Source organism: Silurus meridionalis, chromosome 1, assembly GCF_014805685.1.
Source record: "Silurus meridionalis isolate SWU-2019-XX chromosome 1, ASM1480568v1, whole genome shotgun sequence".
Lineage (NCBI taxonomy): Eukaryota > Metazoa > Chordata > Actinopteri > Siluriformes > Siluridae > Silurus > Silurus meridionalis.
In genome coordinates, this window is record NC_060884.1 from 8374314 (window position 1) to 8392910 (window position 18597).

The 18597-nt window shown below is 38.6% G+C and overlaps 1 protein-coding gene across 1 annotated transcript in view; it reads right to left on the bottom strand.

The window, feature by feature from the left end:
* Positions 1 to 526: 526 nt before the first annotated feature.
* The window catches only part of LOC124385972 (probable ubiquitin carboxyl-terminal hydrolase FAF-X), a 41632-nt gene continuing 23561 nt past the window's right edge, over positions 527 to 18597 (bottom strand). The window contains 30 exon segments of the mRNA XM_046849521.1: positions 527 to 2113; positions 2358 to 2453; positions 2570 to 2782; positions 2982 to 3138; positions 3678 to 3766; positions 4938 to 5158; positions 5418 to 5603; positions 5782 to 5911; positions 6099 to 6324; positions 6402 to 6525; positions 7488 to 8247; positions 9063 to 9204; positions 9282 to 9455; positions 9549 to 9739; positions 9973 to 10193; positions 10436 to 10643; positions 11467 to 11613; positions 11738 to 11884; positions 12805 to 12913; positions 13202 to 13368; positions 13533 to 13658; positions 13797 to 13922; positions 14025 to 14303; positions 14622 to 14752; positions 14834 to 14954; positions 15235 to 15384; positions 16190 to 16430; positions 16578 to 16789; positions 16864 to 16959; positions 17102 to 17444. Of these exon segments, the coding sequence (XP_046705477.1) occupies positions 1976 to 2113; positions 2358 to 2453; positions 2570 to 2782; positions 2982 to 3138; positions 3678 to 3766; positions 4938 to 5158; positions 5418 to 5603; positions 5782 to 5911; positions 6099 to 6324; positions 6402 to 6525; positions 7488 to 8247; positions 9063 to 9204; positions 9282 to 9455; positions 9549 to 9739; positions 9973 to 10193; positions 10436 to 10643; positions 11467 to 11613; positions 11738 to 11884; positions 12805 to 12913; positions 13202 to 13368; positions 13533 to 13658; positions 13797 to 13922; positions 14025 to 14303; positions 14622 to 14752; positions 14834 to 14954; positions 15235 to 15384; positions 16190 to 16430; positions 16578 to 16789; positions 16864 to 16959; positions 17102 to 17444 (5671 nt within the window). The 3' untranslated portion in view covers positions 527 to 1975.

An 18597-nucleotide genomic window follows, 5' to 3' on the forward strand; every position in this document is an offset into this window, starting at 1 on the left:
GAGATCTGTCTAGGGGAAGCATTAACAGATGAGCTAAAAACAAGATGACCTGTAGTGCTTATTAAGCTGATCACCTGGGTTTATATGGTACTCCCCGATTCTTGAGAAACTGGTGAGGGTCTTGTTCAGCCATAATGTGGTGTAAAGTTATGGTGTCATAAGTTACTACACAATCACAGAGATTCAGTATTGTTTCAGGTTATGACAGAAAGTCTGGTTATGGCAGGTGTTTCTGGGCAGTCTTCAGCAAATCCATGTCTTGTTTATGTAGCACTCTGGAAACAGTGATGGCGTCACGAGGAGGCGACCTCTTCCATCACCGTGAGGGATTTAAACCTTTCAAACTTCTTTTTTTCTTTTGCGTACAATGGCTATGTACAAAATGTACCAAAAATGAAACATTGGAAAGCTAATAAAGTTTGCACTACATGTATATATTGAACTTGTATCCTTTTGTGCTGTGAGAAAAGTATATATATATATATATATATATATATATATATATATATATATATATATATATATATATATATATATAAAGAACATGGCTATCAATGCTCTAGAACCCTCATGATACTAAAACAATCAACAACAACAAAAAAGGGAGCCCAACATTTTTCTTTTTTTTTTTGCAGTAAATATCTTTTTGTAAAAATAAAATACAGATTTTTTTCATTTAAATCAAACCATTTTCTTTGTAAATTCAGAAATAACCTTTATAAAAGAAAAAACCTAAATAACATTTTGGGCTCACTTCATTCTTTTGCAAGCTCTTTCTTTTTGGTATTTGAACAACAAAAAAAGCATCAAATAATTTCCCCACACTCATGAAATCACGGCGTATATTATGTTTAGACACTGACCAATCCTGTGCAATGCTAGTCAAAGCATCTCACCAACAACAAACCCCTCAACACCAACAAAATTCCTTCAACATAAAGTTATAGGTATACGGCTACTTCTTCAATGTAAAAAGTATAATCACTGAACAAGTGGCACGTTTCTTAGAGGTTAAGTCACAGCAATGTAAGTCACATTACAATCTGATCTTCTATTAAATGAAACTGCCAAAATTTTAGCACTTTTCTGTTTCACTTCACCTTCAGTTTATGTGCTGAAGCAAAAGACACAATTTGGCATTTCACCTTACGATAGCCATGGCTGAGACCTTTGTTGTTGGTGTAAGAGGAGGGCAGGGATAAACACAGTGACTGAAGCAGCACAGCAGCAGCAGTGTTAATGAATCCCAGAGAGATGCTCAAAAAATTAATCTACAGCTAAATAATTAGGATCAAGTGAGTTAATCTGTGCTCCAAATGAGAATCTGCACCCACCTCGACCCTCTGCAAACAAAACTAGACAGATCAGCTTTAGATTTACACATTTAAAACCTTAAAAAAGCCCACAAAGAATTACTGAAGGGCATTAAATTTAATTGGTCTTGTTATATTGTGACCAGTTTCTTCCTGACCAGATTTCATCCCTCTATAATCAGAGGCATGAATCCACATTCTCAACCCCATGTAATATATTCACATTTTGGCAGTCACTATTACAGTTAACTTAACTGTCCAAATTTATACACACTATGTACACTGTCTCCATACTCTGAAAAATACACCTAGCAGGCGATACACTTTTACACAAAGGGATGTACATAGGCAGCATGTAAATGTGTGCGCAAGCATGTGTGTGTTCCTGTAAGCATATGTTTGTGTACCATGTTCTTCAGGGACAAGCAGTCTTGAGACTCGAATCCAGTCTGGTTACTGAGCTGAATCCTGATACTTAGGAATGGGGGCAGGGTGTTGGTTGACAGATGTTGTGGGGGAAGGGCTGTGACAGCTGGTGGGTGTAGTGAAGCAGATCTAAGGTGTATTAGGAGGTTGTTCCTTTCTGGAGGACTGGTGCTTCTAAGGCATGGGCATGTACCAAAATGGCCATTTGAATCATGAAGCAAGGCTTATGAAGCTGGCTACTCTTTTGACTGCTCAGGGACCACCTCCTCCGTGCCCTCCCAACTGTCCTGAGGCCTCTGGGGTGCACGCTGAGGGTTGTTCATGTGCTGGGCAGCCGGACCGGTGTATGGCTGTCCATGGGTGTGGTTGTTTGGCTAAGCACAGAAAGGAAGAAATAAAAAAAAAAAGTAACAAAACCAAAAAAGAGATTAAAGATTTTCTTTGCTTCTAGGTTACAACTGGCTAACAAATGTACCACCTAAAGATGTTTGGAAGTAGAAGTACATACACAATTTTAGTTCACTACTCAACTGTAGTGAATGTAGTTTCACTTTATTTACCGTAAAAACTATTTTATTCTACTGTGTGTTTTTGCCTGTTGCCTGTGGGCATCCTTACCTGCTGATACTGGGTTCCAGGTGAGTGAGGGTAGAGTGCTGTATCCTCTGGAGGTGAGGATTCATGGTCATCAGGAGCTTCCTGATCATCAGGCTCCTGTCAATCACATTAGTCACTTGGTCATTATTGCAGCATAAAGAGTTATAAAAAAAAAAAATCAAACTATAAATAGTGTATTATCTTAATTCAGACAATTTTCAATGACAGTTTACCTCCTCAGGACAAAGTTCGCATGCTTTGGCCAGTGTCATTCTGGCACTGTGTGATCGTTCCAGAAAGTAGCCGTTTGAGGTTTCATTACTCTGCACTGGAGGAGACCAGTTGTTGTAACTGTATTGCGGGTTTCCTGTGTATGGCCTCCTTTCCAGCTCATCGCCCAACCACTCCACTGCCCACGTCCATTTCCTTTTCAGGTCGCCATTACTCTGCAAGCCACACAGGAACAATGTCATTTCATTATGGTTAATAACAAATGAACTTTCCCAAACATTTTTCTTCATATGCATCTCTGACTGCGTGTGTGCGTCAATAAAATATTCAAATTAAGACTTTTTGAAATTGATCATACAAAGCACTAAACAATAACCAAAGCTTAAAAAAAAGTTACACACTGTAGTATCTCACCTGTAGGATCTGGTAGGCCACAGAGCAATTGCTGAAGAGACCTACCATGCACTTAATGCACTGATATGCTCTTTTCTGGTAGTGATTCTTGGAACGCTGGATGGTATCAAACAACCCATCCCGGTCGTCAGGGATCCCTTTTAGCACATTGTGGATTCTGCACATAAAAAAAAAAAAAAAAGAGGCGTAAAAAGCATATTATAGCATTCGATGTGTAAAACTATTTTTTTGTACAGTGCACTGATTTTATAATGACAGAACTAACGATCTGCTATTTTGCTATTTTAGGAATAACTATACTTTCATGCAGTTATCTAATCAGCCGACCAATCAGTGTGTGGCAGCAACACAACAGAAAAATGCACGAACAACTCTGGCCATTTTTTCTCTGACCTTTTATCACCAACAGTGTTACCATCTACAAAACTGTGGCTTACACTAATTTCCCAAAGTGATTGAGATTACATTTATCTACATCCTAATGTTTGATGTGAACAATGCCAGAGGCTCTTGACCTGTACCTTTGGCACTGTCCTGACAGCACACATTTGTTTGGTTTTATAATTGCATGAATGTCCCTTATAAAGTTGATGTTGATCATACATACATACATGCATGCATACACCCCTCCACCCCAATAATAAATAACTGTGTGCTTTGTGGATAATTGATGTGTAAATACAAACAAAACATCACCTGTGTGTCTGCCATGAGTCTTCAATCAACAGGATCTGGAGTAGCAAGTCCAGATAAGGCCTCAGCTCATAAGTATAGGAGTATGCCACCTAAAAAAAAGAGAAGAAAGGGAGGAAAAGTGGCAGTGCTCAATAAATAGTGGTATGTTCTGGCAAATCAGATAACTTGCTGGCTACTAATAAAAACTAACCACTTTGCTTTGTAATTATTGCAGTAAAGTTAATAGACTCAAGTGACACAAATGACTCAATAGATGTGATTTGTGATATGATTTGACTTACTCTTGCCCATTGACACCCCCCCAACCAGTTTTTAAACCAAAATATACAGAAGACCACACCAGCAAGAAGAGTGACAAGAAGCAAGCGGAGAACAACTGTATATCTGTCCAAACTACAATAAGTCAAATAACTGAAGTTAAGAACAGAAAGCGCTACTGTAGATTTGGCTAGCGATATGATTGTTTACCTCTGTGACTTTACTGGCTATCTCACTTGTTGCTTTAGCCATCTTGCTGCACATGGGTGAGGACAAGCCGTTGCTACTGGTTGTACATTTATAATATCTACTTTTATTCATACCAATTTAATGTTTATAATTAAAAAGTGATTTCCAACATTACCACCATAACACATGGGCTACTTGGTTATCAAACAATTGAGGTTTTGACGAGAAGGCTATTTAATAATTTAATAGATATTCGCTAAAAATGTATCTACATGTTTATTTTCGTTTTAGCACTAAGAGACAGGGAGTGTAATTCAGCTAAAAGAACACTTTCAAAGGATAAAATTGTCAAAGTTCCTTCAGGCTTGGAATCTTGTTAACTTATTTCTTAAAGCACTATAAACTAAGCATGTGAAATTCTTAGCATAGATTTTCTACTAATATTATTTTATCTAAAACAGAGCTCCTCTAAACAGATCCCTGAACTTTCTGTAAAAAAAAAAACAGCTGTCTTGTGTTGTTTTGGAAACCTGTCTGGTTCAACAGTATGCACTTGAAAAAAAAACCTGACATGGTGTTTACTGAGATTTCAAAATAATACATGCTGTCAGAGTGATGTCTCACAGAGATTGTCAGAGTTTGATTCAAGTATTCCCTTACTGCATGCTAGGAATCTTAATTTGCTTAGAGTAAAAAACTGAAAAACTATATAAAGTCATGAATGCTGTACTGTCTGTGTGAGATGTACACCTGTGCAACAGAATACTATACACCATAACAAATGATACATTCAATTTTAACTTTATGCCGGACCTGCCAGAGAAGCTCGCTGAGCACAGTCGAGGAAAACTGGGGGTTTTCCCAGCAGCAAAATCGCAGCAGTTTAACAGTCTCCTCAGAGTTACTGCAGTCCTCAATGATTTTCTTCACATAGCTGGCCCGCACAAACAATATCTCTGCCACAAGCTGCTGTATAGGCATGATCGGAGCTGTAAGATTGGAATCACCATATGGGTTTGGTAAAGGCGCATTACCTAAAGAAAGAAGAAAATAAATAGAAATAAAAAGTTTAAAAAAAGGTAAAAAAAATTTTGAGTTTAGTGTGGTTCAGTGTTCCTTTTTGGTCATTTATTTTGTCCGATGCAGCACCTTGATCCTGGGGACATGTTGTTTCGTTTCACTGTGTAGTGCACTGTATATGAGTAAAATGACAATCAAGCATATATATATATATATATAATTCTTTTTTTTTTTTTTTCCTGAGCGAGTTATTGGCTGTAAATATGCACTCACCGTTAATTGAGGACTGCATACGCGATGATACGTCACAACATCTGAGCAGCTGAGACACTACTGTATAAAGCTTGCTCAGCTCTGCATACTGGTACTTAATTGGAGGGCCAGGACCCTCATCCAAAGCCACCAGCATGAAGGTAGCTGGCACACTCAACTTCAACAGCTGTGTCTTTTCTGCTAAACCTACAGATCCCCAGATTCATAAAGTGAATCAAGTTACAAAAGGCTTCCAATTTATTTTTATAGGTAAGATGATAAATTATAATCACAATCATTTAAGTATTAATTGGAAATACAATCATATTGCATTTGTAAAACAGGATGTTGGTGCATTCCCACTAAAAAGTTCGTAAAAGCTTACCGAGATTGGCATACATAACAAAAAGGTTGAAGTACTGCTGAAGATGACGCCCATGTTCAGATACCTCCCTCCTTAGCAGGTTAAGCACAGCCCGCAAGAGATGATCGCTCAGAGTCATATTGTCACAGGCCTGTAGCCAAGAATATGTAAATTAGAAGAAGAAAAAAAACCCGCTCAATCCCACAATTTCTTTAGCTGCTTGTTCAGAACTGATTACACTTCATTCAGGTCTATTTGTACATGTACTTCATTTCTTAGTACATGTACATGTACTTCACTTCTTCACTTCATACCTTAGGCGTTTTTTTCTTACGAACCTGTGTAGAGGAGCCTGGTGAAGTGACTGGGGCAGGGCAAGAGCCATCCTGCAGGGAGAAGTGTGCAATGAAGACTATGATCTTGGAGAAGGCTCCACGAACTTCGGCACTTGGGCACTCCAGCAGGTATTCCGAAAAGCGTGTGGGGAATGCAAACAGGACGTTATGTGCTAACCAGCTGCGGACGTTCTTACTGTGACGTAGTAGGATGCACAAGGCATCGTACCTAAAGAACAAACAGAAATCGTGTGAGTGTGACAATGATTAAAAACTCAAATAGTATTTCATCATTTAAACCCTTACCAGTCACTAGCAGGGCCTCGGACTACTTTTTTGGTATGGAATCCTGTAGTGAACAGGAATCTAGCAGCGAGCTGAATACTTATCACAGCGATTTCTTCAGCTTCAGGTAGCAAGTGATCTTGACCTTGTCAAAGCAAATATAGACAAAGACTTAGCCATTACATGCAGATTTATACTTTGTTTTCAGTGAGTTAATCCAAATAAAATATACTACTACACTGTGTGTACAATTATTAGGTGAGTGAATATTTTGACCATATCATTTTATCCATAATTTCCAAGTCTAAACTTGAATGCTTATTGGATTTAATGCATATCAGGTGATGTGTATTTCTGTAACGAGGGAGAGTGTGGCCTAAGGAGATCAATACCCTATATCAAGGTGTGCATAATTATTAAGCAGATTCTTCTCCTCGGGAAAAATGGGCCAAAAAAGAGATTTAACTGACTCTGAAAAGTCAAAAATTGTAAAAAGTCTTTCACAGGGATGCAGCACTCTTAAAATATCTAAGATATGGGGCACGATCACAGAACCAGCAAACGTTTTGTAGCAAATAGTCAACAGGGTCGCAAGAAACGTGTCGAGAAGAAAAGACACAAATTAACCGAGGCCGTGGTTGCAGCTGCACAAAAAGTTGATTCTGACCAAATCAAGAAATTGCTGACTCTGTGAATGGAAGGCTTGTGACTGTTATCGAAAAGAAGGGTGGCTATATTAGTCACTAAGGTTTTCTTTTTGAAATTTTCAGAAATGTTTATTTGTAAATTTTGAGTTTGTTTATTATTCTCAGTTTAACAGGTGAAAATAAACAAGTGAGAGGGGAAAATCTTTGTTTTTCATTTAGTTGCATAATAATTCTGCACACTAGTAGTTGCCTAATAATTGTGTACATGTAGATATTCTCTTAAGAAAGCCAAACCTCCACTTTTACTAATTTAATGTTCAGGTTTAAGGGTTTGTTAACATGTTGGATTGACCAAGAGCACTGTAGTTGTATAATAACAAAATGAATCCTCAAAAATACAACTTGCCTAATAATTGTGCACACAGTGTAGACTGCTACACTTCAATTGACCAGTTCATACCTGGTGGTGGGTTCAGGTAGACACTATTGCAGGTGAGCAGCTTTTTAATAAACTGGAAGTACTCAAGGCTGTACTGCATGCGGCTGTGCATGAACTGCACGTTCTGCTTGCGCACTCTGCACTCGATAGCTGAGGGCATCTTGAGATGGTGAGGTTTTGACACCAACGTCATCTCCGCTATCTGCTTCAACAGTTCGCCATCGACGCTGACTGTGTCCATGCGCTCATAGAACAGGATGTAAGCGTTCCACCAGCGCTTTTGGCGCCGGTATGACATGCGCTTCATCATGTGGTCAAATACCTCTCCCATGTACTCTCCACCAAAGCACTGGTTCTTCATCTCCTCATCATCATCCATCTTGCACTCAGTGACGTCACCATCATCAAACTTATACCAGCGATCTCGCTGGCCATCTGCACCGTTGCTGTGTCGTTGGACAATGTAGGAGTAGTAATGGCCACCGCTGGCCTGACCTGAGTGAACCAGCACTCCTACTAACCGGTAACGAGAGCTTCCGCCCAGCTCCGGGTCTAAGGGTGCATTCTGGTGGACAACTTGGCTCTCTGAAGTAACCTCATTGCTCTCCAGCTTGGCCACTCCTGCCACAGTGTATGGCTCCATGTCTAACTCACGTGGGAACTCAAAGTAATCATTAAACTTTATGGCACACTCGCGCTCCCAATCATAGTCAAAACGCTTCAGCTGAATGGCCAGTACTGGAGGAAGCTTCTTAATCAGTAACCGCTTCACTGTATCAACCTGTCGAAGAACACACACAACATTAAGAAGTGAGGCTAGAACTAGAAAAGCAGAACTGGCAGATGGCGGTGTTATAAGGCCTCCAAACATTTAAAAATTCAATATTCGACATTTTATAGGGATTGTGGAAAGCCTTCAGTACAGTTGCTAATCTTTCTAGGAGAGCATGTTTTAGCAATTTTAGTCCAAGGTCTGATTGTTTATTGCCCAGTAATGTAATGGAAATCCAAAAAGCTACATCAAGTGACCGAAAGTCCTGTAAGCACTTTTAAATATGTTAAGTTTGGAAATTCTCCATTGACCTTCCTTCAGAAAAGGCATTTCAAGGCTTTTTCTATATATTTATATACAGTACATCTAAGAGAGAATAATTTTTTCAGCATCCTGGGACGCAAGAACTGCAAAGTCAGTTTCAATGACAGTTCTATTAACTTGTTTTTGCAAATATTTAACTTGTAGTGGGCCGAATAATTTCATTTGATTAGCTTATTAACCAGTCATTTATTTTTAAATGTTTAGATACGTTTTTATATCCTAAATGTTCTTAATTTTTTTTCCTCATTTTCTTTTCATCATAACTTCTGTGGGACCTTTATTTCTTTATCTTTTTTGTTGTTTGTGTGTAATAACGTGTTTGTGATTAATTGCTTTGTAACAATACACTTTAAATTGTACATGTGAACTAAATTGTACTAGCTTGTTATCTCAATCAGTAAACGAAGGTAACTGAAATGTATCATGTTCCACGGCGTAATGCTCTAATTCCTTGAATAATGACCTGGTAAAACAGTGTAAATGTAAACATATTATTGTACCTTCTTGTTGCACTTCTCACAATGATAAGCATTGGCTCCTTCCAGCAAGTCCCCTTTAACATACTGTTCCAAGGAATCTAGGAGGTTTTGATGGTTTCTGATGTCTACATTCAGTGTTGTAAAGGATTCTTCACACTCATATCTACCAACACATTAATATGACATTGTTTAATCCCATCTTCTAAAATTGGACAAAGAGGCAATAAACTATAATCTTACCTGTGTGGACAGCCCTGACAAATTTTCTGGTCTGCAAATGAGCCACCCAGGACACTGCTAAGCATGCTGGGATGACCAAGGGCCTTCAGTGCTTCATCCAGGCTGTCTACCAGAGAGTTAAAAAACTCCAGCGCATCATGCTGTTCCCTCAGATTCACTGGCTCCCCCCACAACCTGTAAATCACGTTTTTAGTTAAATTTCAGCACAGAATAACTAAAATAAAGGTAACTATTAAAGGTAATTGAAGGATATTCTACCAATGTTACCTGAACTGCTTCCAGAATCCTCTAGGTACAAAGTACTGTAGCCGGGACGCAGCAAGGTGGCCAAATATGACTTGCAGGTGGCGCAGCACTCCGATATTGTACTCCTTACGATCCTCGGCCTTATTGAGAGAGGGCTTGTCATCAAATTGCTGATGATAATTGAACACTTCATCCCTGGGGTCCACATTACTCTGTAGCACAGTGATAGGTTATGCTTGGACAATGGGTTTGCTACCTTTAATTTGAGGGGGCATGGCAAAAAGATTAAATATGCCACGACAATAAACTGCCAAATTGGCAGCCAAATCAAAATAGGTCTTTAATCAATCCAGGGTGTTACAAAAATTCCCACCAACAATAAGCTGATAAACACATTTGAGCATAACTAAGACTGTGAAAGTCATTGTGCAGGAAGAAGATTTACCTCGCCGTCCTGTTTTTCATCTCCAGACATATCATCGTCTACATCACTGCCAGCACCCTCGATGGCCAGAATGCCATTTCGGATGGAGGGAATCATGTACAACTGCTGGATCACCGAGTTCATATAGCATGTGGCTCCGGCATTCTTCAGCCCTACAAATCCTTTAGTGGGTCGCGGCCCCACAGGTGGGAGATATTCCCACTCCGTGAGAGACTCACAGCCTGAAAAGAAAAGAATTATCCTCATTAAGAAATAATAATTAATTAACCAACAGATCAATATTAAGTTTTAAAATTGACTAAAAGTAAAATATTATACCTAATCAATATGTACTCAAACTTTAATCACTTGTTGTCTAAATTGAAGCGTAGGCTAATACATGCTAAATACTGAATTAAGCTTGAATTTTCCCAACAGCTAATCATTCCACAATTCATACTAGAAATTCTTTAGTCTTACGTGCCTTGGTAATACATTTCTGTGAGAGTGTCAACAATCTGTTTAAGATTGCGTACACATCCCACAGCAAGGGCCACAAGTAGTTCAAAGCCAGCATTAATGGAGGCAGGAGTGCTGCATACTGGGATCGCCTGCTCAGCAGGGAACTCTCCAGTCTTGACATATTGCAGAAACACGTTAGAGGCTGGGAAGATGAAATCATCTATAAGCTCCTGTAAATGTGGAAAAAAGTGAAACAGGGAAAATATCCATTAGAATATATATTCAATTTGAATGCAAGAGAAGATAGAGCTTTAATATTAAAGAATTCTAAAATGATCACATAAACTGTAACATAAACTATATATATATATATATATATATATATATATATATATATATATATATATATATATATATATATAAATCCTGTTTAATAGTCTTTAACTATTGAAGTGTACATCATTATAATCATAATTATTATTACAACTATGAGAATTATGAGTACTTGTTTCCAACACAATTAATAGCAATGCCTTTTAGTCTAGTCCTTCCCATACCCTAAAAATATACGGTATCGCAACCATGTGTTGACCGATACCAAATTCAGTTTATCCAGGGGTTCCACACAATCCTATAATTAACCACTTAACTAAATAATCAACCACTTTTTTTTTTTTTTTTTTTAGATATTGCACAAATTTGGAAAATTGTAAACATTAAATGGGCCTCGGGTTCTTGACCATGTAAGTAACATTAACAACTCTGACATATGACATATGTATGAAAATGTTCATGCCCTGAGTGTGTTGTAAGCTTGGCCCTATTTGAATCAATTTCAAAAATCTAATCTGCTGGTTATAATGACAATTATTACATACATTCCAAAACTCTTCTAAAGATGTCATGTTAACAAGACTCTTAAGTGGATGTAGAAGAAGGACACAGAGACAAACAGACAACTCCAAAGGAAAGTCTCAATATACGTATTTATAACAAAACATTGATTTGGCATTGGCAGAACATGTAATACTACAGTATTATTATCATGCTTACCTTGATAAGGTTGGCCCCACCCTTTTCACATCCAATATAGAATTTTTTCTCAGGGGTCTGGAATGCTAAAAGTTCCTTGGTAATGCCCAGGTGACCTTCAAGAATGGTTTCTTCCACCCCAGTCTCCCCTGTTCCCTTTACTTCATCCTAGTGAAGGTATAAACATTATATTTAATCAAACTGAACGCAATAACTGATAAGGATGATGCACAGAAATGGCCCCTATGATGGGTGTTCAGGGTATGAGCAATAAATAATAAAAAAAACTGACCTTGATTCTTTTTAACCAATCAATTTCATTGTTTAGCAAGACTTCTGCATTAGGGAGGTTTATGTTGCTGTTGTATGCATAGTTAAGTAAGTGCCTCAAGAGGGTGAAGTAATCACCAGCATGCTTTGCTCTTTCCTTTGCAGTGCTCTGAAGGCAAACAAAATGTACAAAAGAGTAGGAAAGCATAGACATTCATCAGTGCAGAACAATAAATACAAAATAACTGTAGAACACTTTTTCTTCAATATATTGCCTAATATTATACTATATCAAATTTTAATTAAGAATCCTATGACTAGTCTGCAAAATGAGCAAATTTGCAAAATAAATGTTGTTTTTTTTAATAAAAAAACAGTAAACAAATAAACATGAAAAGAGAGGCTATAATATCCTTAACCCCAAGCAACAAGAACCTAAATGAAATTTCACTTGGTACACAGACAACAATGTGCATGGAGTTACATTGTTCTTAAAAGAGAACCAAAGGGATCAGTGGAAAATTTTTTTCTTTTTAAAATATGAGATATGATCATCTGATCATGAGAAGTTTCATGCCTTTATGTTTGGTCTGCATTCATTTTAAGGCTGAAATAATAATACTAGAATAAGAATAATCCAGTAGAAAAAGAATAGTCCAATGTTTGGACTCCTAATATTAAAAAGAACATCAACAAAATAAACTTTTACACAACCTCTGTGATGCAACAGAAGCATTATTCGCAAATTTAAATAGCGATGATTTCATCGCCATCAGTGACCAGAAGCCAAGACAGCAACATTGACTGCACTCTGGCTGGGAGGGATGGCATAGTATCTCTACTCTGTCAATCTCAGCTAGACTACACATTTAGAAGGTTTGTAAACTCATATGCTAAGCAAAACAGAGTGCATTCCTCCAAATGTGTTGCGTTATTCTGTTGCTGTTCTTGGAAGTGTGTGTTAGCCTTCACCTGGTAGGTGTGAATTAGTGACCAAATAGTTGAGAAAACAATTAACCATGAAAAAATCATTTAGGAAACAGTAACTACACATGACCTTTTTTTTTCCTAATTATATTTCACACTCACTCCTAAAACAGTGAAGAGAAGTGTAATGAAGAAAAGGAGGGGCCGGTGCCCCATACAACATCTGGTGGCCATGAGGAAAAACTGCTCCTGTGCCATCTGACGCACTGACCTGCGTAAATAACAGCATACAGCACGGTTTTTAAAAAAAAAGCTTCTGAAGATAATAAATGTACACAATGATAAATTAAGTTTTGTAATTTCTATCAAATGGTAGGAATTGTCAAATGTGCAGGATACAAGTGCTGCTCAAAATGCTGCATTTTGAAACCAACATTCAAGAGCTTATTATGCAATTATGAAATTAGTCAGAAAATGAGAGAACATGGAAGAAAATCTATGCGTCTGTGTATGTGTGTGTGTGTGTGTGTGTGTGTGTGTGTGTGTGTGTGGTACTAACTTGCTCTGGCAGTGCAAGAGCAAGTCGATGATGAAGGTCTGCCAAGCCTTCTCTTTGCTGAGTGTATCCAGGGCCGTTGGCATGAGAGCGAAACAGAGTGTCATGGTCTCCAGAGCCTCACAGCACACCTGCTCGTCCTCCATATCTGGCTCATTACCAGCATTAGTCTGTAAATCACTACTGGTTAGTGCATGACTGACTGCTACAGCTATTAGATATAGCAAGCAAATTGAACACTCCTGCTGTGAGCACATGAACAAAACAACAGCTATTCAAATTATGAAACCTACAGAACAAAATAGGAAGAAAGTCAATCTTTGGAGACTTTTACCTTCTCATATATCTTACTAATCTCCTCACTGGAGCTGAAGACTAGCTGGATGCTCCCACAGCCTGAAGCCCACACAATTTTCTGCACTGCTCGTATCACACTGATATCTGGGATGTACTTTGATGCCTGAAAGAAGTTCTGAGAATGGTGAAAAATGTTGAAATCAGTTAAAGGTGGTTGATTTTGTGTTAAATTTAATTAAAGTAAGAAATATTTGTGCATCTGGGCTTGTCAGGGGTTTTGATGTATGTTAATGCTTAGTACCTCGTCAAAGATCTGCTGAGCCAGTCGGATGGCCACGTTGCGCAACATGCATTCTGAGGCAGGGTTAGGGATGTTCTGGAGAGCATTCTGAAGCACCAGAGCTTGGTCATGGGTTGCCTGATTTATCTAGGTGACAAATAAATACTTAATTATATGCACAAATGTTTAAATAAGAAAAATATGCACCAGGAATGCACAATGGCTGATCCTGTGCTTGATATTTCTTACTGGTGATGTAGGGTTGGTGCCCTCCACCACAGGCTGACAAGCCTCTGCCACTGCTTTAACATGCCCGAAACCTATGGCAGTGAGCAAGAGCTTTCCAATTTTCAGAGCATTTAAGTAGGCCCCACGACGTGTCTCCATGTCTGTGTTGGGCAGAAAGTTGTTCCTGGTGAGCATGCCCAGTACCAATGGGAGACCACCACTTTTAAGAAAGTTGTACTGGAAATCACTGGCATCTTCACCCAGAGTGCCACTGGCTGGCATAAGAAGGGCATAAACAACCTAGCAATTGAAAAGTCTTGTTAGGGTTGCACAGATCAGTTATTGAGATTTTTCTGTTATTATTTTAAGACACTGCTATATTGAAAAACTTTTTTTACTAATTATGTGGAAAGGCGTTTGTATCTGACATTCTAATTAGTATGAAAATGTGTAGTTTGAAATGCAACCATGAACTGACTGTTTCAATCGATTTTTTTTCACCCTTTAACGTTTCTTGGAAACTTATTCACTATCAGCAATCTCTAAAAGCCGCTCTCATTTCCTACATTTCCACACAGTTATTTTTGTTTTTTTGTTTCAGTTCCATTGCATGCATACCTCAGTGAGATAGAGAACTTGTGAGGGTGAGGGGCCGAAGAAGCGAGAATCTAAAGTGGGACTGAGACTATTCTCTCCCAGCTTAGCATGATCCAGACAGATTGCACGCAGGTTCTCCACTGTAGTGCTGTCTAAAGACACACAAATTTCAATTTTCAAAACCAGCTCCACAATCATTACTTATTGTAGTCATTGCTGTATTGAAAAGAAACCTGGAGGTATGAGCTTCATTAGAACCCTGGCTCCGTCCCGCAGCAAAGGCATGTTTAAAGTGCAGCCCAAATCAGCAACTTGCCAAAGGAATGAGATATACCGCAGATGCTGCGACATGATCTGGGAAGAAAAAACAAACACATTACTACACTTTTTTTTCCCTCCAACTTTTTCACCTGCCATGCCTACTCACCAGAAACCTATTCCAAAAAACTGCAACAAACCAAAGTGGGTGCTTCCTCCGAGACACCAGAAACAAGTTCTGCACTTTTTTTGTCCAATTGAGTTAATAAAAGCTTCAAACTACTCAAATTACTGTACACGATCTGATCGGTGTAGTAAGTTCTGAAAACAAGAACGAAAGAGCTTAAGGAGTAGCAAAACCAAGATGGTGGCTCACCACGCCTGGCAGGCAGCTCTCCACCTCTGGGTTGGGCCCATCACTGTAGTGGTTTCCATGGTTCCCAGGTGAGCCCGTGGACGAGTCTGAGGAGCTATCGGGACTGGAGGGCATGTGGGCGCTGACTTGTGTCAACTTAGCAGTGATCAGCTAAAGAGAAGGAAACAGCAAATAATAATAAAATTAACCACTTTTAAACAAGATAAAAATTATTTTGCTAGTATCCATATTAGGGCTGCATGATATTATAGATACACACCTATTTATAAAAAAGTTAGTCAATGTGGCAGGCAGCGAATCAGAACCAATTTTTTCCCAAATTTGTTACCTTGAGACTGTTACCACGGGCTTGCTCATTAGGGATAAACTCATAGTGATCAACTTACAGACACTAATATATAAATTATAATTTTACAAACTATTTATCTATACTTTGGGACAATGTACATTGTGTTATACAAATTAGCCAATGATATTTCAGTTTACTCCTAAGCCATTTGAGTTCATCCACTGCTGGCAAATAGAAATGGCATTCAAGTGAACAGAAGCAGTAAAAGTAGCTCATATGAACGGGGGATCATTTTGCTTGTGCATACAGAGCTTTAATTGAGCATACAGAGCATTTTCCTCATGTACCAGAGCTTGAAGTTATTTAGGTTGAGTGTGTGACTTCTCTACTTTCCATTTAAACATATATATTTTACCACACAAGCTTAAATGGCATGTCTGAAATTTTGGTACAAGTTTGCCGCCATACACACCTCAAAGTACAACAGAGGCATGTCCATTCTATTCTCTGCTATTTGTTTCGCACAAATAAATATAATTTGTTTATCAAAGGTATCAAAATAATGAATTTATTGCAAGCCCTTTTGATATACATATTCCAAATGCTTGTAGCATTTTGATAATTTTATATAACCTTCCCCCCTAATCCATAAAATATTGTGCTCACAGTTTTGTCTTTAAGATTGAGTTGTCCTATTAACTTGCGGTCATCAGCTGGATCCACAATCTCTCCTCCAATGAAAAGCTCAATTTTGGTATGTGTACTATTGGCTTTGATGCGATTCAAGATACAGCGGCGTACTGAGCCAATGGTGTCGTTAGTATGAGACCAAATATCCAGGTCATCCACCTGCCGACCTTGGTTAGGAAACCGCACCACTAGGGTAATGTGCTTTCCACGAAATGCTCTGAAAGGCAGCAACCAAAGACGAATTAAAATATTACAACCCGCATGTTCAAACACGCTATAAAATGTTTATGAAATTTTAGGCCTTGTTTACAGTTTTAAAGCACAAACATGGAAGGTGGAAGAATGAGACGTAAACATAGCTGACCGAGACATGGGAAGAATGGTTCTCTCCTCATGGTAGTCACTGTCACACTCGTTAATATACTCTTTAAGCACAGTCAACACTCTGACCATACGAATGGCCTCCTGTCGAGCACAATTTATGCTGTCCTTGTCTCCATCCAATACACAAAGTGTGTCGTATGAGGCCTTCAGGCGGTCAAAACACGACTGTATAAAGTCTTCATGAATCTCTACCTGTAAGTCACACAATGCCATATTTATTTATCATTTCAGCATTTTATGCAGACTGGAAAAGGTTTGAATTTTACCTGATTAACTTGTAATTTTGGTCCAAGGTTTGTGTAAATCTCTTTTAGCAGATCTATTGCCCGACTGGCAATATCATCGCTTCCTTGAATCACAACCTGTGGAACACATAACTAATTACTTCTTACCAAAGGTGGAGTTGAAAATTATAGATGGCAAACAATGTTTTTCAAACAATGTTAATGACAAGTAAAGACCTACATGAAATTTGCAAAAAAAAAATTAAATGTTCAACTTTACCCTCCAGAGGTAGTCAAGGCCAATAAGTTCCAAATCGTCCATCATGTATGCCCTGCGTTTGGCTACTAGCTTGCCTTCCCTGCAATTCACCGCCTTAAAGAAACGCTCAAAGCACTTCATCCCATTTTCTGTCAGTAGTGAGGGGTCCAGCTGCAGCACATTGTTCTCAAAGAAGTCCCTGTTGATGTCTGGGTCAAGGTCGGGCTCGTCACCCATGAGTTTGGAGTACCATTTGAAACAAGCCTCACGGTCACAGAGGAACACTGCATTCTCTGCCAGGCACTTCCAAATCTGCTTCGCTTGAGGTGCACACAACCATAACTGCCCATCCTTCAACAGGAATCTACACAGCAAGGGGTAAGAGAAACTTCATCCACTTGCTGTCCTATTACAAATGGAGGCACATACTGCAGCATCCTGATACATTATTTCAACCACAGGAAAAAAGAAATAAAAAATCAGGTACAGGATTATGCAAAAAAGAACTGGGTAAGTAGTTGGGAAGGGGAAGGAAGCTGACCACCTTCCTGTAAGTAGTATTGTAATTGTAGTATTATTTTAAAAATATAAATTCCGTTGTTACTGTCCAACATTTTGCCAATGTCCCTTAGCTCCCATGCCCACCAGTCTGTCTGCAATTTTTTACTTTGGGGTTACTTCAAATCGAAAGTCTACATTCGAAAACCTCGTACAGTAGACAAGCTGAAAGAAAAAACTGCAACTGTGGCAGAAGAAATGTTGGTGCGATGCAGAACTTTGAGGAGAGGCTCCGGTTATGTGCACCGCAAGAAGTACGTCATCTTTCCAATATAATCTTCTGTAATTAAATAATCAATGTATACCCATTGAACTGCATTTAATAAGGATTGTTTTCGTGTTAATACAATTTTTTATATAGAAAATCAACGTCACACTTATTTGAAAACGTGTTCTATTTGCACCACCCTGTATAAGTCTGAGGGGTATGTACCAGAAAATAATCCATTAAATGCACTGTAACATTGATAAAAAAAAAAAAAATGTAATGTGCAAACTACAAGCCACACATAGCAATAAAATTCAAACTGCAGTCCAGAAAAACAATGTACATACAAAGTCTAGTTTTCTAACCAGTAGCGCTATAAAGAAGTACAATATAAAATAGCAAGGCTTTACTGGCTACATGGACACCTGATCACCACACCTTTGTATGGGCCTTCTGTAAAATGTTGTCCACAAATCTGGAAGCACACAGTTCTATAGTATGTCTCTGTATATACTTTTCCATCACTGGAAATAAGAGTCCCAAACCTGGTCCAGCATGCCAATGTTCTTGTGCACAGAGAGCTGCAGTTTGCCAAGGCTGGTAAAGAAGAACTTAAGTGCACAGAACCCTGTCCTCTCCCCCAAAGCATACGTTTAGAATTAAAGAACTAAGACTACACCCCAGACCTGGTGTCCCAACATTAAAAACTGACATTATTAATGCTCTTGTGGCTAAATGTACACAAGTACCC